We start from the raw sequence: 22929 nt of genomic DNA, 5'->3' as shown, positions 1-22929 counted from the left end.
AGGACTTAGACCATGAACTTCAAGGATGCTTTCAATGCAAACATGCTAAACATCTGTTTTATTTTCAGGTTATGTAAGAAATCACTGAAAATATGTCCCTCAGCTGTTCCAAAGTTACCTTAAACATGTAGCAACCTCAAAGCATTTAATTATACGTGGCATTTCCTGGTTGTCTTATTTGATCTGATACTACAGCAATCAAACTTGTAGTATTGAATAAACAGGAGTGATAAGACATTTTGAAATTGGGAAATGTTGGAAAAAACCTTACTATGAAAAATGTTTTTCCCTGAAAAACTACCATCAATATTAACAAATGTGTATTAAGTATTTACTATTCTGACTGCAGCTCAAAAAAAAAAAACCATGATTCTGAGGTTGTCTTTGGGAAATCTGCAGGAGACAGACAATCTTTAGGTTGTCTTTGGGAAATCTGCAGGAGATACAAGTGGACACTGGTTCAAACTTCTTGTATCAATTTTAAAAAATAATTATAGTACCAATATTTATGATACCACCTAATATTTTCAGATTTGGTATGGAAGCAATTGTAGTTGCTCATATTTTTCACATTTTAATTTTTATTAACTATGTTGTTCTATTGATTCAGTTACTGTTGAGTCCTTAAGTTCAATGAAAAACTCGTTTGGGATTTAGGAACACAATAATGGAGTGTGAAGGTTACTGCAAATCAATTAGAATCACAGATCTAGAGCTCATCCTGCTATTAGTTTTGTAGGACAGAAGCTTATCTATATTGTTTTTTTAAATGTTGTTATTAGTGCATTATAGTTATACATAATAGGTACATTTTGACATAATTATACATGCATGGGATATAATTTGCTCCATTCAATCCCTAGTACTTTCTCTTTCCCTTTCTTGCTCCCTCCCCATACTCCATTGGTCTTCCATTTATTTTTTTAAATTATGTGTTTTGCTTTAGATATGAGGTATTCCCCCAAAAGCTCATGTGTAAGACAATGTAAAAACCTTTAGAGGTGAATTGATTGGGTTATAAGAGCTTTAACCTAATCTGTGCACTAATCCACTGGGATAAACTGGGCAGGTGGGGAGTGGCTGGAGGAGGTGGGTCACTGGGATTGTAACTTGGGGGTTTATATTTTGTCCCTGGTAAGTAGAATTCTCTCTGTTTCCCAATTGTCATGTTCTGAGCTGCTATCCGCCCGCTACCCTTCTGCCATGATGTACTGTCTCAACTCTGGCCCAGAGCAATGGAGTCAGCTGTTGACGGACTGAGACCTCTAAAACTGTGAGATCCAAATAACTTTTCCTCCTCTAAAATTGTTCTTGTCAGGTCTTTTGGTCACAGTAATGAAAAAGCTGACTGAAATATTGTGCTTTATAGGTTATACATAAAGGTGGACTCACAGTGGTATAGTCATATATGGACATAGTACAACCTGGTCAATTTCATTCCACATTTCCTTCCTTTCCCCTCCCTTCTCCTTCCCCCTCAATCCCTTCCTCTATTCTATTGTTCTCCCTTATATTTTCATGGGGTCTCCCTCCTCTTTTCCTCTTATTTTGCTCTAGCTTCTGCATATGAGAGACAATACAGAACCTTTGACTTTGAGTCTGGTTTATTTCACTCATCATGATGTTCTTTGGTTCCATCCATTTTCTTGCAAATGCCATAATTTCATTCCTCTTTATGACTGAGTAAAGCTCCATTGTGCAAATACACCACATTTTCTTTATCTGTTGACAGGCACTGGGTTGGTTTTGAATATCAAGTTTCAGGAGTCTATCAGGTTGGTATCTTACAGATTAGACTTTGATCAAAAGTTTTAATATGGATATTTTATTTGGGAGGTGTCTACAGGAGATGCCATAAGGGAATGGGGAATGGAAGATAGTTAATTCAGGATGTATCCTTGACAAAGTTACCACTGCAGACAATGAAAGCTCAATCCTGTAGTAAACTTTGAGAACATAGAGAAAACACCTCAGAGTTGTCCCACCCAAGGGACCAGGATATAGGAGTATTTTTAAGTTCCCTTTGCTCACTATTGATTCATTACTGATCAAGGACAGGTCCCAGGGATATTAACTCTCTGGCACTTCTAGCCGAACTTTGCCCTTTCTGGTGAAGCATGCTCATGTGATCAGAGATAGAACAGAGGCAGTCACTGGTGCTCACAGAAGAGTCTTTGGTCTATCTGAAAACAGTGACTGCCATGAGGAATTGGGCAGGACACATACCCCCTGTGTCCTTCTTGCAGATCCAAAACATATTTTAGTAAAGCTCATGCTCTCATGGATCTTAGAATGTTATTGACTATTAAGTTTGGTCTACCTGAGTTGTCTCCACCCCATTTTCATTTGGACATGTAACAGTTGGCACTGATATTTCAAATTAAGACACTTCTTTTAAGAAGGTAACATCCAGGATAAAATTTGAAACATGACAATTTAGCATCAAAATTTGGAGTATTTTTGAAATAATTCCAACATGAAATAAATTAATAGCAAGTTTCCCATGATCTCATTCTTACTTCCTTCTCTGAGAAAAATCAATTTCAAATGCACTCCAGGCTGGGCACCTTAATTTAAATTATTGGAGCTTTTCAGTTAGCAGAGCAATTGTGGTTTTTAGAATGCCGAAGATAAAGGTTTAAAATTATTTAATATTATTCATTATTATAAAAACAAAAACATAATACAATTAGATTTCTAAGTACATTCACAGCAAAGGTGATTTTACTTTCTGAAGGGATTTGAGAGATTTTACAAAGACTTTGTTAGAAATATGTTCAGACATTGACCACCTCCCTACCCTTCCCCTACAGTGTACTTGTGGAAAGAATAAATGATCTATGGCTCCATACTAAAAACAATACTTTTAGGAAGCCAGAGAATGAGAAAATCTTTCAAAAATTCACAGAATTTTTGTTCTTGTCCTTTCAGGAACAGCAAACCGAAGATATATGAGCTTCCACTCCACTCAACCTCAATTGCTGCAGACAATACTAATTACTTAATCCCACTGATGTGTTTCCAGAATTCTGCTTAACACCATATAAGAAAATTACAATTTGTAGATTCATAGTGGTTCCTAAAGTTGACTCATAGCTTGATATAGCTTGTCAAACTTTTTCTGTAAAGAGCCAAAGAATAAATAGTTTTAAGGTTTGAAGCTATATTGTTTTCTCTCTACTTAATTTTGCTTTTTAAAATTTAAAAATAGTTATGGGTAACATATAAAGAAAGGACTGCTGTTTCAATAAAACTTTATTTATAGAAAATGAAATGTGAATTTTCTGTAACTTTCTTCCATCACACAATTCTTCTATTGAATTTTCCCACCATTTAAAAATGTAAAAATTACTTATAGGTAGTGGCTGTATGAAAATAGGTGCCGGTTAGATTTTTCCCACAGGCCATAGATCACAAACCCCCATCCTAGTGAAATACCAGTGAAATTGTGTACAAAAAGGAAAAGCAGGCAAACTCTTACATAAAATCATGTGAATGTGTGATAAATGTCTTAAAATTGCTTCATTTTGGCTATTTGCTATTATATTTCCCCTCATTGATAGGTCCAAAACAACATATTCTTTTTCACTTTGATTAATGACTCATTCTCAAGGATCAGGTGCACATCAAAATATACTTTCTCCTGAACCATTTTGAGATATGCCCATACTATTTAAAAAAACTGCAACATAGGAACATATGGTCTATGTATATGTATTTTTAAATTAATTACTTGTTAAATAGGACATAATATTCCAAATACCAGATATAAGAAATGATGACTCCTTCTGTCTTAAATGCTAATTTTATCACTAATATTTTAAAGACTTTTCATATACATGAAAAATTGAGCTTAATATCAACACTGGTATTTAAAATATATGCACAATGGAATATTATTCAGCTTTAAAAAAGAAGAATTCCTGTTATTTATGCCAACATGGATGAACTTGGAGGAAATTATGCTAAATGAAATAAGTCAAGCACAGAAAGACAAATACCACATATTCTCACTTGTATTTGGAGTATTATAAAAGTGAACTCATAGAAGCAGAGAGAATATTGATTATCAGGGGTGAGGGTGGGTAGGGATCACTAGGGAGAATTTGGTAAAAGGATATAAAGATAGAAGGAATAAATTCAAGAGATCTGTGAAACATGGTGACTAGAGTTAATAACAATATATTGTATACTGGAAAATCACTAAGAATGATAATTCAAATGTACCTACCACAAAAGAATGACAAATATGTGAGAGAATACATAATTAGCTCAAGTTAGACATTCTGCAATGTATACATATTTCAAAACACAGTTGCATATAATAAACATACACATCTTTTAGCTGTCAATTTAAAAAATAAAGACTCATAAGCAACATCTACATAAGCAACTGAGCTTTAATAGCAACACTGGTATTTGAAATATTGTAGTCACTAAAATCATGTTCCAGTTTTACTATAAATGTACTCCTGCACTTAAAAAGTAAACCAACTCCAATATTTGCAATCAAAGTCCATTTTAAAAAAATTATTGACAACTGAGCAATGAAGTATGACATATTCAGAGAACAGATTAAGTCAGTATTTTAAAAGACAAGAAAACAGAGAAGGCCTACTATAATTAAACCATTTTTCTTTAGAAATATTCCAGAAGATGAAATATCATGAAAATATTCCATTCTATTTGAGAACAAGAAATGTTTTGGAAAAACATTTTATTTATTCTTCATCACCAAAGGAGCACCCTTGATTGTAGAAGATACTCCTGTTCTTATGAGTTTAGTATTTTCACGGATAAAATTGCGCTGACGAATTGGCATGTTGTCATATCTCTTGTTAATATTATCAATTTTGGCTTTTACATTTATCAGTGATATACTTGCTGGGGGTAACCCATTGATTTCATACAACCTGTACATGTCTTCTGTCTGGAAATAAAGAGGGGGAGATTTTATGTAAATATTCAGGGACTCTAAAAAATGCAGGGAAATGCAGGGGAAAATGTAGTGAATTGCAATTAATACCTTCTCTTTGCCACAAAGGGTATGGGAAAGTTACAAAAGTGAAATTGCACCTATAATGACAAATATTTAATGTGAACATAAATTAAGAAAAGTTTTGACTTTTTTTTTTTTTTTTGGTACTGGGGATTGAACCCAGTGGCACTTAACCACTATTTTTTAAAAATATATATTTTGTTTTTATATTGTTATTTTGAGAAAAGATCTTGCTAAGTTTGTTAGGGCCTGGCTAAGTTGCTGAAGCTGGCTTTGAAATTGCGATCCTCCTGCCTCAGTCTCCTGAGCTCTTGAGATTATAGGCATGCACCACCATGCCCAGCTTGGTGTTTTGAATTAAGGACCATTCACTGAAAATCTTTCAGCTAAAGGGGTGCCCTGTAGGTGAATTACGTATCCATCTGGTAGAAGGGAAAGCAATCCATTTGGTAGACATAAGACTATTACCCAGAATGAACTCTAATCAATGGAAAAATTCCTTTCAAGATAAATTTATGCATGAACATTTAAGAGTAGCCATAGAAATGACTGGTAGAATATGATGATCTGGTTTTTAGATTATGAAAGTATGCAATATAACCATTAGAAAATACCAAGAAAGGTAAAAGATCATTGATGACAATCATAATCTAAATCTAAGTCAGTACAGCTTATACAGGCATTTATTTAAGAACCACTTATTTCTTCTGTATATATGCATAAGAATTAGGCATAATTTTTAACCATGGTTAATTAGGCAGCCTAGACTTTTCTGCATGTCTATGTTCATACCTTAATACACTTATGTTAAATCCTATTGCTTCTGTAGAATTTCCTAAAGCCCCTTGTTTTAATATAGACTTTTTCCTCATACTAAGACTTGTACTATATATGCTCAGCCAACTATTCCAGATAATTACTAAGCTAAGTGAATACTGGCCTAGTATACCAGGCTTGATGTGTAATGTGATATCCACCAATGGATACCGATTAAGTGCAGGGATTTATTGTACATCTGGCATGGTCTTATTGTATCATATCTTGCCCTTTTATCCAGTGGTTGCAGTAATTATGTATTTAGAGTCAATGATTCAAAAGTGGACCAAGTCAAGAAGCATAATACAACTTAGTTAAGTAACCCTTTACTTTGTATAAGGATGCTCAATTCGAAAAACAAACCCAGATTTTGGTGATTGTGCATATATAATTGTAAATTTTTTTGCAGTAAGTCACCCACTTCATGGGTCCAAATGAGTGAGCTAAATGAACCCATAAATCTGGCACTTGGTACTAATATGTAAGTTACAAAAAGTGACTGGTACTCATACCCAGCACTTGGTGAATTCACATGAGTGAGATGTATGAAGGTATCTACATTCACACCTGGTACCTAATGTGTACAAATAGGAGCTACAAGTAGGGACTTTTATCTTCACCTGATACTTATTCCCAGAACCCCTTGAAAATGATTACCTATAAAGACATTATTTTAAAAGTACCATTATATTTCACATATTTCAATTAAGATTCTAATAATTTTATAATGTGATGCTAAGAGTATATACGTGTGTATGCATTTTTTAAAAAAAATTTTCAAATTTGATTAATGAAGCTTTATTTTATTTATTTATATGTGGGAATTGAACACAGTGCTTCACACATACCAGGCAAGCACTCTACCACTGAGCTACAACTGCACTTTTTAAGGAAGCTATTCATTCCTTTTTCAAGCATGCTATATAATAGTAAGAATAATAAGCTTACTTTACAAAATAATGATTAAACATTAGTTTTTTAACCTATTGTTAAATTTCTCCAATTCAACTATGAATATAAACACTCATTTATGTTTTCAAAAACATTTTAGAGATACAGCTCTATATCTTTTGCCCCATCTCTCTTTGAAAATATAAATAAAAAGCAAAAGTTAAAATAATATAAGAATAAACTAATACCTCCATACCACTAATAGCTCATAGAATCTGTGATTTTTTTTCTTTCCATCCATATAGTCATTTTTCTGTCCATTCAACCATATACTTTTTTTTTTTTTTTTGTACCAGGGATTGATCCCGGGCATTTTACCACTGAGTCACATCCCCAGTCCTATTTCATATTTTATTTAGAAACAGGGTCTCACGGAGTTGCTTAGTGTCTCACCGTTGCTGAGGCTGGCTTTGAATTTCCTATCCTCTTGCCTCAACCTCTGGAGACGCTGGGACTACAGGCATGCGCCACCCCACCCAGCTGTGTTGATTTTTAAAATGAATACTAAATTGATCATTATACTTTGCAACTATTATTTTAAAGAAATAAAAATACTTTTTTTTATTTTTTAGGGAAGACAGTAACTTTATTCTGATTAGTTCAAAAACAGTAACATTACAACAGTTTATGTAAGGAGGCTGCACAAAAATTTGCCCAACCCTAAGTTCTATACCTCCTCAGTGAACCTATATACAGTCAGAACACACTTCGTTTTGCCATTCTGAAGCAATGAAGCTATAAAAAACAAGAGGGGTTTACTTATGATTTTACTTTATATTTTTACTATCCATTACATTTTTATGCTAAAGTAACTTAGTCATCAGAGCTGATTTTACATTTCTTCAATTTGAATTTCTTGATTATATTAATCTATTTGCAAGTCCATGCTGTTTCAGAACCTCATTGAAACCCTCACAGAGCTTAATGTGACCTTGGTTTTGGGCATTTTTCATCTCCTAAAAACAAGGGCCATCAAACTGCTTCTGAAGTTTATATACTTAGTGTGTCTATATTCTGAAAAGAGATTGGGCAAAGCCAATGACCTCATTAAATGAATGACTAGAGCTATGTTGTTAAATGCATGTTTCTTTCTGTGAATGGAAACAATTGATAATTATTCATTAGTAGATGTGGTCTGTGGCCACCTACATTTCTCAGGTGTTTCCATTTCACTGTCCACTCCAAATTTCCATTGTCGGTACCTGCACCTCTATGATTAAGGATTTTTCAGAAACCCCAGAAGGCTTTTCTCTTGGTATCAGAGTATTAATTGTCCCTAGAAGCATTCCTCCATCAATGATTAGAATGATGACAAGAGGTGTGTATAAATACCCTAACTTCCTGGCCCTGTTGGGTGTGAAAATCCTGAGGCATGCCTGCTATACTATTTCCTAGAGATCTCTCATGGGATTAATTTCCCATTTCTCACTGTGGCAATGCCTTGATAAAGCATCCTTTATTGATTTCCTTCCTTCTGTACCTCAAATCCTGGCTTTCCTATATCTATTTCCTGAGATCATAGAGCAAACATAGTACTTGAATTTGAATTCTTATTTGAGGATTTGCTTCTAAGGAAATACAAACCAAGATACATATTTACACTACCATTTTCTACTGTTTAGGCTAATGGTAGATTCCTTTAAAAGCAATGTACATTTACCTATATCACCTATGTGTGGTTATATTTCTAATTATAACAGGACCATTTACACATAAATATGACATATTTATATTCCTAAATATAAATATATATGTATAATTTCATATAAACAAAGATGAAGCATCATATGTTTCATCTTGGATAATTCTGATAGTTCTCACACTTTTGTATACTGTTTAAAATTTACTACGTGCACTATGGAAAACTGAACAGATTTACTATTCTCAGAGTAACACAGCTTTTTGTAAAACAGTTGGAACAAGTCAACTTTGGTCCCTCAAATCTAGTGCTATTTACCTCATTTACTAATTGGAAAAGATAGCTTTTAATCATTCTAAAAGTGATTTAATTACATGGGAAATTATGAAGCTCGCTAATATGATTGTTGAGATTTTTTGAGCAAATATTTAATTAAGCTGTCCCTTAAAATCATTTTTATTTTCAAGTGAAGCACAATGAAGATCACATTGCTGCAAATATTGACTTAATGCTTAAAATCAATAATTTTAAATTGATGAAAATGTAAACAATAATTTTCATTTAGATAATGATTTAACTTTTTAAATTGTCTTCTCATTTATTATAGGAGTCATCATGATGTTGAAATTAAGAACTAGGATTTGGAGTCAAATAGACTGTTTGAACCATGATTTTAAGATCATTGATTTGATATATGCAATAATTCTTATGAATCTCAAGGACATTATACTTAGAAAAAAAAACAATTTCAAAAGGTCATGGAGTGTGTACTATTTCATTTTATAATATTCTTTAAATGACAGACCATAGAGGTGGAGAAAAGATTAGTGTATGTCAGGGTTATGGCAGGAATTTCAGTGTTGGATACAACTATAAAGGGTTAGCACAAGTTAATTCCTCTGTGGTGATGAAAAAGGTCTATATCTCAGTTGTGGTTGTAGTTACATTCATCTTATACTTGGGTTCTACTTGCCTAGAATCACACAGAAATGCACAAATGTAAAAAAAAAAGATGCCAAAAATGGAATAAGGTCTCTACTCTAGTTAACAGTGTTTTACCCATATCAGTTTCTTTGTTTTAATATTTTACTGTAGGTATTATGATGTCACCATTGGAGGAAATTCAGGGAAGGCTTCACAAGACTCTATATTACTTTTGCAACTTATGAGATTTAGAAGTCACCTGGAATTTTGAACACTAAATGGATATTTGACATGTATTGATATTATGGAATTATTGTTAATTTTTAGTTCTGATAATGGTTATGATTTTTGTCATTTAGAGAGTAGTAGGAAATATTTATAAATAATTCAATGTTTCAAATTTTCTTTAATGTGGAAGGTGAGAAAGGGGTGGATGTTAAGGTAAAGCAGAATTGGCTATAAGTTTATAATTGTTCATACTGTATGATGAGTGCATTGAGATTATTCTATTTCTGCACCTATTTAAAATTTTCCATAATAAAAACCTAATCAACAAAATACTAATTTCTTAAACATGTTTCAATCTCTATTTGGTTCTCAGGTAAGCTTTATCAAATTGTGCCACTTAAAACTAATGAAAAATGACAGTCTCAATTGATTCCATATACCTTCACATAAAACCTTTAATTATGCCACCAATGATTTAATTCTCAAATTACAGGGAAACTAGGCACCTATTTTGTTCATAAAACTTGATGAATAGTTAATTTCAGAAATGCTCATTGTATGCTAGATAAAATGAGCGTAATTTTAATATGCAAATCTTTTTAAGGCTGCCATTTAATCCCTCTAGAGTATATAAGCAAATACAACATGATCACTTTAAGTACCAATGCAGGCAATGAGATACGTGCTGCAAGATAAAAGGTTTTATCTTCTTATTGTTTAGGTTGTACAGACTCTTCAAAAGATGAAAAACAGAAATAACTTTTTAAAATACTATTCAACCTTTTATTTTCTCTTTTCATTAAAATAATAATAGTATTTATCTGATTATAGTACTACTTAATAATTGATTTAAAAGTTTAGAAATCACTTTGGCGTTAGGATTTGAGTATTATAAGATGACAACATGTCCTTCGAGTCTGTGCTACTGAAAGTAAACTGGCAATAAGTATCTTTTTCAAAAGAATATGAAAATCATCTTTGGCCTAAAAGTTCTTACTATAAAATGTATGTGAAATTTTAAAGAGAAATTTTCCTTACCAGATAAAATTTTAAAATTATATTTGTCATGACTGTTAACAAATGGTCACCTTAACAGAATTCTTTATAAATAGTCCATTTTACACAATGTTTTTCAATTCTAAATGAAATATACCTTCTATTTCATGTTCTTCATTTTAGCCTTCAACATTTTGACAGTACTCTATGCCTTAATCAAAGGTTCCAAAGTTTCTATCTCAAATAATATAATGTCTTGAATGACTATATTCCACAAAATGATACACAGTTATGCATATCACTTTACAGTTGTTTGTTTCTTCCACATTTCCTTAGTATGGAGGAGAAGTAATTTCTTATTTTCCCCTGGAATTGACAACCTTTATGTTATATTCCATATTTAAATTCTTTTGCTAGGTAAAAAAAAGCAAAATAATACACAGCAGTTGAAATAAGTTGACTTTTGCAAGGTTTCTGTTGTCTCTGATCATTGGGTAAAACCTTATCTTCTTTATTTAGTGATACTTTTAGTGATATCAAGCACCCTTATTATTGTCCTTATAGAACTCACCTCTATTACTAATGTTGCTTTGTATTTCTTACTGTACATTCGGGGTTTAAATCCTACAATGATGAGGATTCCTTTAGTGTTATAAGGAGGAAGTTCTCCAGTTTGAGGCTTTACAAAAAACTCCGGATCACTGCCAGGTAGGAAGTATGCGGTGAAGGGCTCAGAATATCTGGAACGAAAGTGTAAATATCAACTTGTCAAATTAGATTGTGATCTAATTCTTTTTGTGAGTATTGATGTATAAAGTTTGAATTCTGCTGCAATAGACCTACAGGTAAATATGAAGGCTGAATGCTAATAGAATAAGAGTGAGAAGGCATTTTTATAATGAAGTGTCATTCTTCCCAGGGTGACAAAATAGAATCCTAGAGATTTTTTTTTCATTCACATCACATTCATAGTATACCAATAAAAATATTGTTCCTATAAAAACTGGCAGAATTTGATGTCCCAAATGAAAATTTAGCCAACTGCAAATAAGTTCATATGTAAAATAACTAACTGCTAAAACTATGATAAAACCTTTTGTTTCTACTAATATTTAATCATGATATTCGCTTCTTTCTTTCAGCTTTCCACTTGTTAAGTGAGGTGAAAACACTTTAAAGTTTCATTAAAGTTTCTTGGTCCTGAAGATAGCACTGTGATCGGAAGTGAACTGAATGACATTTTGGATTCCAGTGACATCTATCTTCATGTCAAGGCTGGCTACATTTGAGGTGAAGACTGTGAAAGAAGTTGAGGGATTTCCTGGTAGAATAAAGCAGGGCACCCACACACTGCATAACAGGTTGTAAGTGAGGAATTCAAAATTCAAATTGACAGGGAAAGTGCATGAAAAAGGTCAGGTGTGGCTTCTGAAAACAATTTCAATAGTGAAACATAGAAGAGAACAAAGGGAAGATTCAGGTTGGAACTCAGTGATCCATTCAACAAATATGTATTGAATATCATGATGGAAGATTGAGAAGGTGGTCTGTGGATATTCTGGATGGCTTAGATTGGAACCAGCTCTATTTTGGTCCTCAAGTTCAGAAAATATACTTAATCTTTCTGTATCTCAGTTTTGTCATCTGTTAAATTAATAACCACAGTAGAGTGACATTATCAATACCTGGCACATGGAAATTGGTAAGGATTAGCCGGTATTACTTTAATCATCATTATATGCTGTTGTTTTAAAATATTTTTTAAACAGTGATAGAAAATGATGAATGATCCAATAAATAAGTCTATGAAGATTATATCAGGAACATGGCAGAATGGGAACTCACAAATCCTCCTTCCCCTCATTGGAGACACCAATTCAAAAATAATACATGGAAATTTTCCCTTGTTGGAATAAAGAAATCAGTTACAAGTCTCTGTGCCACAGTGGAACAAGAAACAAGCCAAATGGAATTCAGGGAATTTCTTGACACCTTTTTGCCATAGTTCCTCCGCCTGGCACAGTGCTGCTACATGATCAGGAGAAAAGAGCCAGCCAGTTCCTGGCTTTTTCCTGAGGAGGAAAATGGAAGATGCACCTGGGCATCCAGTGTTCCGACTTTCCATGGAGGTGGGGCTGCCCAAGGAATTGGCTTATGACTTGCCTATTTCTCCAGGCTGATGGGATTTAGCATGCTCTAGATTTCTGGGAGCTATGGAGAACCAAACAAAGTCTGCAGCTGACAAAAACAACTGATGAAATGAAAAACTGTAACAAGAAGAATCAACAATAGACTTGATCAAGTCAAAGAAAGAACCTGTGAACTTGAAGAGAGATCAATTTGAAGAGAAATCAGCAATAAACAACTAGTCAGAAGAGGGGGGAAAAAGAATAAAAAGGGATGAATAAAGCTTTTGGAATTTGTGGGACACTATCGAGAGAGCTAACCTTTGGGAAAGTGACATCAGCAAGATGGTAAAGCAGATCTCAGCCTTATTTCCTTCCACATAGAATGATTTGACAGATCTATGATTTGCCTGATGCTATAGTTTGTCTCCTCCAAAACACATGTTAACTCTTAATCCCCAATGCAGTAGTGTTGGTGGTAGGGTCTAATGAGGATGATTAGATCATGAGAGTGGAGCACTCATGAATGCATTAATGTCATTATCATGGGAGTAGGGAAAATCAGTTGTTATATAAGTGACCTGATCTCATCCTTGCTGGTCTTGCTGTCAATTCTTACTCTTTCAGCTTCTACCACAATAATATACAGCACAAGTCATTGCTAGATGCTTGTGCCATGTTCTTGTACTTTGCAGTCTCCAGAATCAGGTCTGGGGTATCCTGTTATAGCAGCAGAAAATGGACTAAGACACCAGACAAAGAGTTCAAAATAATTGTGTTAAGGAAGCTTGGCAAACCATGAGAACAGATAGATACCTCAACAAAATCAGAAAGGCTCAATAAAGAGAGAGAAATTATTTTAAAATAATAATATGATAGTTATTCATGAATGAAAATAAGCCTGAAAGAGTTCAAGAGCCCATTTAAGATGCAGCAGTAATACAGTGGAAGAAAAAAAAACAAAGAATAATTACACATTTTGACTGCACCACCCCATCCTCCAGATAGCACACAGAGAGAAGGAACTCCATGGTTTGCAAGTCCCTCTAACAGGGAAAAGGAGTGGATTGAGCAACTAGCTTCCCCAATCCTTTGGTATACTTCCTGGGAGAGTAGTTTCAATTTCATTCTCCCTAGGTCACTGCAGAGATTAGCATAATTGTTAAGTCTAAAGATAACTGGAAACAAAGAAAACCCAGATATCAATAACAGCCATGGGGCAGGAGACACCATGATTCTCAATGTCCTGTTCTGCACAAGACTTCATCAGACTTCTTTACTGAGGATCACAAAGACCCTCTTAGAGGTTGTGTATCATTCACAATTTTCATGGCCAAGGACTCCCCAGTGTTTGCTATGGTGGCTTGCTCTACAGGGAGCCCTGGAAGACTTCACTGTGGGGAAGCAAACAGCCAGCACAGACACTATAGATTTCCTGAATATTTCACCACCAAAGATCCCACAGAGTTTTGCCTTCATGGTCTCCCAGTGCTGAGCCAATACCTCCCCTCCCCCATTAAGAACCATTCCAGCTGCTGCTGTTGTGGATGTTCTGGCTTAGTACCCAGCACAACCATATCTGTGCTTGCAAATAGCCTCAAGTTGTTTGCTGCAGACCCCAGTTTCTACCCCAGTGTGTACTGACAGCAGACACCTGCAACTGGGCCAGTGCACAATGCTAGCCTCAAGTCCTGCAATTGCAGCTTGCCTTGTCCCTTGGAGGCTGCTTCTTGCCACTGTGTTTGAACATACAGCTGGTTCCTATAACTGCACTCACATGTATGCTTCCAGCTTGGGCCTGTGTCTGCCCATACACATGCAACTGGCTAGACTCCATTCCATAGCTGACCCATACAAATTGCTCAAGTACACACTGAGAGCCTAAGCACCCCATTTGCATCTGTGGTTAGCTTCACCCCTTATCTGGCTTCATCATCTGAGCATGGACTTTTAACTGCTGCCTGTCTTGGTCACTTGACAGTGCACCCAGTGTTACCACTAAGGAATCCAAGAGCCTTCAAAGATACCTGAATCTCTCGTAGCTCTTGTCTCCATGGGTCACACAGTTGCTGGTGTTACAGACCCCAACTATCTAAGACCTTGAGACATTATTTCCTCAAAGACTTGAAAATACTGTATGCCACCAACCATGGCATCTCCACCATTTGAATTAGTGTCATAGCATACACCCACGTGTTCTGTTCCCCCTGCTCCTGAAGATGAAAGTCGTTTTTTACTGAGGCCACTCTATAAAGTCTGTAAGAGGTGATACTTTTTCAAATGAACTGACACCTCTGCAAGGTTATAATGATTATGAAGAATCATGGAAACACGATACCACCGAGCAAAAAAAGAAACTTGTAGCACAGACCCCAAAGAACTGAAGGTCACTGAATTGCCTGAGAAATAAGTAAAAATAATTGTTTAAAAGAAGTTCCATAAACTAAAAGAGAACACAGGTAAACAATTTAACAAAATCATGAAAATAACACAAGAGAAAAACAAGTAGCTCAACCAAAAGATTGAAAATAAATAAAAGAACCAAACAGGACTATTAGAGATGAAACATATGAATTTAAAAATTCAATTGACAGCTTCTAAAGCAGACTTGATCAACAGAAGAAAGAATAAATAAACTGGAACAGAAATTTGAAATGAACCAGCTAGAGGAGAAAATAGAAAGAATGAAAATTGTGTAGGATCTGAGAAGACATGAAGAAAGCTAATACTCGCATATTAGGATGGAAAGAAGAAGAAGAGAGAGAAAAAGAAACACAAAACTTATTAAAATGACTAAAAACTACCCAAATCCTGGGAAAAATATGAGCATGTAGGCACATTAAGTTCAAAGATCTACGATCAGTATTAATCCAAAATAGTTCAGCAAGGCACATTATATTCAAACTGTCAAAAATTAAAGGCAAATACATAATCTTAAAATAAGAAACAGAAAAAGAACCTGACCACAAAGGAATTCTAATAAGTCTGTCTGTGGACTTCTCAGTTGCAACTATGCAGACCAGGAGAGAGCGAGATGATTTATTTAAAGTGTTGAGGGAAAAAATTAACCTGACAACCAAAAATACTCAGCAGAGCTGTCTTTCAGAGATAAGAGGGAAAATAAAGAATTTAATTCAAAATCTGCCACAAGAAATAAATTGCCACATTATTGTACAAAGATAAAGGGGTCAACACACTAAGAGGATTAAACCATTGTAAATATATATAAACCCAATACTAGAGCCCATAAATATATAAAGCAAATATTAATAGATCTTAAGGGAGATATAGACAGCAATGCAATAATAGGATGGGACATTTATGCCCTACTTTCAACAATGGACAGATCATATAGACAGAAAATTTATAAAGAAACATTAGGTTTGAACTGCATTTTAGGTCGACTGAACTTAATGGATATCTATAGTACACTTCATCAAACAGCAGCAGAATACACATGTTTCTCAAAGGTATATAGAATACTCTCCAGGGTAGATAATATGTTAGGCCATAAAATAAGTCAACATATTTAAGAACATGGAAATCATATCAAGTATCTTTTCTAACCACAAGGCTATGAAATTAGAAATCAATAACAGGAAGAGTTTAGAAAAGTTCACAAATATGCAGAAGTTAAACATGTTCCTAAACAACAATTTCTTTGTCAAAAAAGAAATCAAAAGGAAAATTTTAAATATTTTAAGGCAAATGAAAATGGAAACAATATATGAAATCCTAACGGATGTTATAAATACAGATGAAAAGTAAAATTTATAGAGACAAATGCTCAAGTAAAGAAGAAAGATCTCAAATAAACAACCTAACATTATGCTTCACTTATCTATAAGAAGAACAACCTAAACCAAAAGTTAATAAAAAAAATAGTAAAGAATAATAAAGATCAGAGTAGAAATATAACAGAGAACATAAAATCCATAGAAAAATTTCAATAAAACTGTTTTGTTTTTAAATTGACAAATTTAAATAAATAAAATAAGAAATAAAATTAATGTTTCAGAAATTAAAAGGAAAATTAAAACTATTGTAAACAATGCATGCAAGCACAGTAAAAAACTAAAATGGAAATTAATAAATTCCTAGAAGCATACAACCTACCAAGATTGAACCAAGAAGAAATAAATTCAAGAAGTCAGTTAAAAAAAATTGTAGTAGTAAGTAAAATTTCCAATGAAGAAAATTCCAGCACCAGATGTCCTCACAGCTGAATTCTACCAAGAAAAATTAACATTGGTCTTTATTAAGCTCTTCTAAAAAATGAAAGTACCCAATATTATACCTCAACAAATTAGAAGAACAAACTAAACCCAAAGTTAGCTGAAGGAAGAATAGAGAAATTAGAACAGAAATAAATGAAATAAGAGAATAGAAAAAAAGATGATAAAAATCTATGAAAATATGAGTTGGTTTGTTGAAAAGGTCAACAAAGTTTTTGACAAAGCTTTAACTAGACTGACTTAAAAAGGAGAATACTCAAACAAAGAATGAAGGATACATTATACATAATTGATTCTGTTGCTAAAAGGATTATAAGAAACTACTATGAATAATTAAAAGCCAAAATAATTGAGAAATGGTAAATGCCTAGAACTACATAACCAACAAAGATTGACTCATAAAGAAATAGAAAATACGAATTGGAAGGATTATTAAATCAGTAGCCAAAAAACTCCTATTAAAGAAAAGTACAGGATCAGATGACTTCACTAGTGAATTTTACCATTCTTTTAAAGGAGAAATAATAATGATCCTTCTCAAACTCTTCCAAAACATTGAGAAGGGAACACTTCCAAACTAATTTTATGAGGCCAGCATTACCCTGATACCAAAAGCAGATAAACACAAGAAAATAAAACTAGTTTAATATGCCTGATGAACATATAAATAGGTACAAAAAATTTCTTTTAAATGAGCAAATGAATTCAACAGCATTTTCAATGAATCATACACCATAGCCAAATGGAACTATCTGAGGGAGGCAGTAATTTTTTTGATACATAAAAAATCAAGCAATGTGATATATCATGTTAATGCAATGAAGTATAAAAATACACAATTATTGTAATAGATACAGAAAAATCATTTGACAAATGGAACACCCTTTCATGATTATAAGAGTCAACTAACTAGGAACAGAAAGAATTATCTCATCATGCAGGCCATATGTGAAAAGCCTGCAACTAAAATTATACTCAACAGTGAAACACTGAAAGTTTGCCCTCCGAGATCAGGAATAAGACAAGGATGCTCACTCTTGCCACTTCTATTCAGCACTGGACAGGAAGGTTTAGCCACAGCAATGATGTCAGAAATAAAAGACATCAAATATGAAAGGAAAAAGAAAAAAATGTTCCTTGCGATAAAACCTTATTGCAGAAAACCCCATAGAGTCAATACAAAGATTTTTGAAAGTCATAAATAAGTTAAAAACATTGCAGGATACAAAATGAACACTCAAAAACCAGTTGCAAATGTTTTGCAGCAATGGTAAATATTTGAGGAGATAGGTATGTTTAACTGTTTAAACTGGGATTTTTCTTTTGGTACTAGGGATTAAATCCAGAGGTCCTTAACCACTGAGCCACATCCCCAGTTCTTTTTTTATATATTTTATTTTGAGACAGGTACTCACTAAGTTGCTTAGGACCTTGATAAATTTCTGAGACTAGCCTTGAACTTGTGACCCTCCTGCCTCAGCCTCCGGAGTTGCTGGGATTCCAGGAGTGGGTTACCATGCCCAGCTATGTTTAATCTGATTTCAACATTAAACAGTGTACACATGTAACCCACAAACATGTACAATTTTTGTTTTTATATATAATTTAAAATTAAATTTCACAAAATGTTTCATTTATACATAATGAATAAATGGAAAAGGAAAATAAGAAAAAAATCCCATTTACATTAGCATTATAAATAATAAATACTTACACATAAACTTAAGCAAGGAGATGAAAGACTTATTCACTGATATGCAGCCAGTTTAGATTCAAGGAACTCCCTACATTGTAATCAATTTTATATATATGTGCTTATTTATTTTATATATTGTGACATATATATATATATATATGTATACTTGTGTGTGTGTGTGTGTGTGTGTGTGTGTGTATACATATATACACAGTCTCTGAAAGAGTCAAAGTCAAAAACAAAACAGAACAAAAACCAGAGAATACAATAGTGTTTGCCAGGGGCAGCTGGTAATGAAAATCAAGTTACTCTTCAACAGAAAGGAAGTTTTAGTCATGCAAGATAAACATTCTGCTGTAAAAAAATTGTGCTTATAGTTAATAATACTGTACTGTACCCTTAAATATTTGTTAAGAGAATCAATCTTATGCTATGTGTATCTTACTGCAATAGAAGAAAAAAATGAGACAAAGTGCCCATTACCAAGAAGATGACTGTAATACAGTGTTTATAACTTACTGATTCAAAGGAAACTCATGGTTAAAAATGTCTTATATACATTTCCAAAATATAAAATATATAAATGATATGAAAAATGTAAATGAATTGTTTTGGTCAAAGTTGAAATGAGAAACCAGCCAGGATATTTTGTACAGTTATAATATTTATTCTTCAGTTTCTAATTATCTGGTCATTAAGAATTGAGGTTGTGACCTTAGGTAACCTAGTGTTTCATAGTATTTTTCCAGAATCCTTTCATAAATCATAATGTAGGGAATTCCCTGAGTCTACACTGGCTTCATTATCTTTGATTTCTAACCTTTTTACACTCCTACAAAACTATCTAAGACCATATAAACACACAAAAAATTCAATCTTAACTAAAAACATGGAGGAATTGTAAAATCTTATAGGTCTAGGGCATAATTCTTAGTGACGCAAGAATTATAGTTATTTGAACTTTATTCAGATACTCATGGGAATGATAGTTGGTGATTCATGTAGAACAACTATATAATCAGTTCATGAAATAATGAGGCTTCATTATGAAAGTTTTAAAATATTAACTCATTGGTAAGGAAGCTTTGCAGTATTTATAGCAGAAGTTTAGAATGTAGTATATTTCTCAAGAACAATTGCTTGTAGAATACTATGATCCTCTCTTCTGTACTTCCAAAGTCAATGCACAGGAATAAAGTCTGGGATCTTTGGGAGAAATGTTTATGGCCAGTGGTGAGCTTTACAATTTATCCTTCTTTGATACATTCTGCTATATTTCTAAAACAAAATTTAAATAAAGCCATAAAGTTAGTCCTTGGACTGAGAAAATAAGTGCTGAATGGTTCAAAGTATTCAGCATCCTGGAACCCAGACTGTATTCCCTGAGGGAATGAGGAAAGAAGATCCTCTCTGGAGAAAGAAGATGTAAGGCCTGCTATCTTGATGTGGGAGAAATGGCCCTGATGGATTGGGATATTTGGTCCTGGGTCTGATGTGGTTGTCTGCCCTTTATACATAACAGCACCTATTGGTTGTGAACTTAGTCATCACTACTTAAGAGAAAGTCACTACCTAATTGAAGTAACACAGTGTCCTATCCCTGCCTCCTCTATGATGATAAATGTACGCCAGCTTCCTCAGGCTCCACTGGAAGCCTGGGCCCTTTTCCGAGGAAGAGAAAGCCTGAGAAGAGATGACATCAGTCTTGAAGAAGATGGAAACATGAGTGAACCAACGAGTCTTCAGGAAGCCATGGGGCCTACAGTGAATTAATGTGAGTCAGGAAAGGCAACACTGTCCCTACTAAAGGCAGAGAAAGGAAATGGGAAGAGTTCAGATCAGATAAACAGATGTATTATACATCTGGCCTGTAATCTGTATTTCAGGCCCTGGGAAAATCCTGTCACACAGATGACCACCAGTAAATCAGTTAAAATTATAGTTTAATGACTATGATATTCAGACTTGATGGTTTATTTAAGATGATCTAGGTTTCCTTCGTGAGATAATTTTTTAAAATAATGACTTGTAAGTTGACTTCTCAATTACATATCTTTGATCCCTAGTACTGACACATGTGACTTGTGTAGTCTTAAGTACTCATGAGAAGCACTGACAGTGCACTACTAGAGTGATTCTAATCTCACAGAGGCCCAGAATTAAATTATAGAAATTGGGGGTGAGGTTACAAGTCACTGTGCCTGTCCAACCCTTGAGTTTCCTTAAGAAAAAAAAAATTTTCTGTCTGAGTCATCCCATCTGCAATGGTAAAAACTGTTTTGGTTCTGAAAACTAAATATAAAATTAAAGATGTCAGATACTGCTGATGAAGGGGCAGGCTAAAAATCAAAACTGATGATTTTTAGAACAAAAATATTGTTAACAATAGAGAATGCAATGTAGAAGCAATAGCTTCAACTTGTTATTTCTGATGTGAATGGGCATTCGATAGGTTATATAAGGAAACAAGAAAAAGGGTTTGCTAAAATCACTTTAGTGGATGCTCTAATCTGTGCAACCTTAAATCATCCAGTGGGGGAAATGGTTTAATGAAAAGTAAAGAAGCACTTTTCTTTTAGTTCAGGAAATGTATGGGTTTCAAGAGAAACACAACTTGAGACAGCAAATATTCCATCATCATCATGCCAGGGTTAATGAACAAAAGAGTAACATTAGACTACGTGTTGAATAGGGAGTTATAGAATGTATTTAGTGACTGCACCAAGGAAGAGTAGGAAAGGGGCATTCTCATGGCATGAGCTTTGATGTTGTTGTTTGGGGAGGAAGAAAGTAAATCACATGGAGTGTTAATAGTGAGGAGATTCCTGCTTAAAAGGTATAGGTCTAGGTGGTCTGTAGAGTCCTAAGGATGACAGGAGGTTTAGTATCCCTTTCCTGAGGCTTGAAATGTTGACAGAACCCAACAAACACTCCTATATGGATTTTCAAATGTTACCTAAGGGGGTGTTATTGCCCCTGAAGAACTGTTGGACCTAGTTTCAAAACTCATTTTCCTGCCCTTACTTGCCACTGTCTGAACTATGTGATCCTTTCAACTTGTAAAGTCCTATATACATTTACACAAAGGTTATTGCTACATAGTCCCAATAATCTCATTTTAGGTTGGCATGACTTCCAGGAGATTCTTCTTTATTCAGTGGTTTCCAAGATTTCTGTTTTATTGACTTATATATTTATCCATGAATTTCTTTGTTCAAGCATTTACATTGAAACAAGTGAAGAAATGAAATGAAAATAGTGCTTCACAGTTTTAATACTAAGGGTTTGTGTGCATTTTAATGGAGAGGGGGGTTAGGGTTTGGGATAGTGAAACACTATTTAAAAATGATCATCTTGGGGCTGGAAGTCTAGTTCACTGTGAGAACATATGCTGATCATGTACAAAGCCCTGGGCTTGATCCACCATAGCAAGAAACAAACAAACAAAAAAACAAACAAACAGAAAATGACCACCCTAAATCAAAAGGATAAGGCTCTGATAGGAGAATTCCAGATTCCAATGATGACAGATATTTATAGAAATTATCTCCTCTTGAATGTGGCATTCCTTAATTTATATTGGCCAACAGGATTATTATTTTGCCTATAGTTGACAAAGCTAATACTGGATATAGGAACAGGAATGTTTAGCAGCTTTCTTGGGGCTGTTAGTATTGAATATATATGTGAGGAAGTCTGACTTGTTCATTAGCCTACCAAAATTCAGGAGTCCCTGAATCTGAGGCTCCCAAGACACTAAGCTGGAGTAGGGATGTGAACAAGAGTCTAGTCTCTATAGGGATGGAACCAGAGGGAAGGGAGGCAGGAACTGATGCATCTTACCTTTTAAAATGACCACCCAACCCACTAAATACTTCTAAGTCCAGTAACTTACTTTATTCTCTACTGTCATTGTGTAAACATGTATCCGAGCATGGGTATGCAAATGTTTAGGTAAATCAGAGAACACGATCTCAATTTTGTAGTGCTGTAAAAATTAAATTATATAATTTTACATATGTTAAATAGTAGGTATACAATAAACATTTATTATTTTTATTATTGTGTTGTTCTTAGATGGAACAGACAAGGGATTAAAGAAACTGTAACCATCATAAAGAATCATTTAGGTGGGCTGATAGTGTCCTACATTTGACATAGCTCTGATCTTTATTGGAAAGAAATTATTTTTATTCTTTTTCTTGATAACAATATCATTAACCATGATAGAAAACTGTATCTGGGGAAATATCCCTTTCTATATGTTTATGACAAGAATATGGCAATCATTCTCAAAGGTAAAAATAACTATATTCAGA

General features: G+C 34.0%; 1 protein-coding gene across 1 annotated transcript in view; it reads right to left on the bottom strand.

The window, feature by feature from the left end:
• Positions 1-3243: 3243 nt before the first annotated feature.
• Positions 3244-22929, bottom strand: part of Cfap47 (cilia and flagella associated protein 47) — a 403733-nt gene continuing 384047 nt past the window's right edge. Inside the window, 2 exon segments of the mRNA XM_047535909.1 lie at positions 3244-4930; positions 11125-11293. Of these exon segments, the coding sequence (XP_047391865.1) occupies positions 4718-4930; positions 11125-11293 (382 nt within the window). The 3' untranslated portion in view covers positions 3244-4717.

The sequence above is a fragment of the Sciurus carolinensis genome, chromosome X (assembly GCF_902686445.1).
Source record: "Sciurus carolinensis chromosome X, mSciCar1.2, whole genome shotgun sequence".
Lineage (NCBI taxonomy): Eukaryota > Metazoa > Chordata > Mammalia > Rodentia > Sciuridae > Sciurus > Sciurus carolinensis.
Note: the sequence above shows the minus strand (reverse complement) of the source record. Positions and strands in the feature narration are given on the sequence as shown.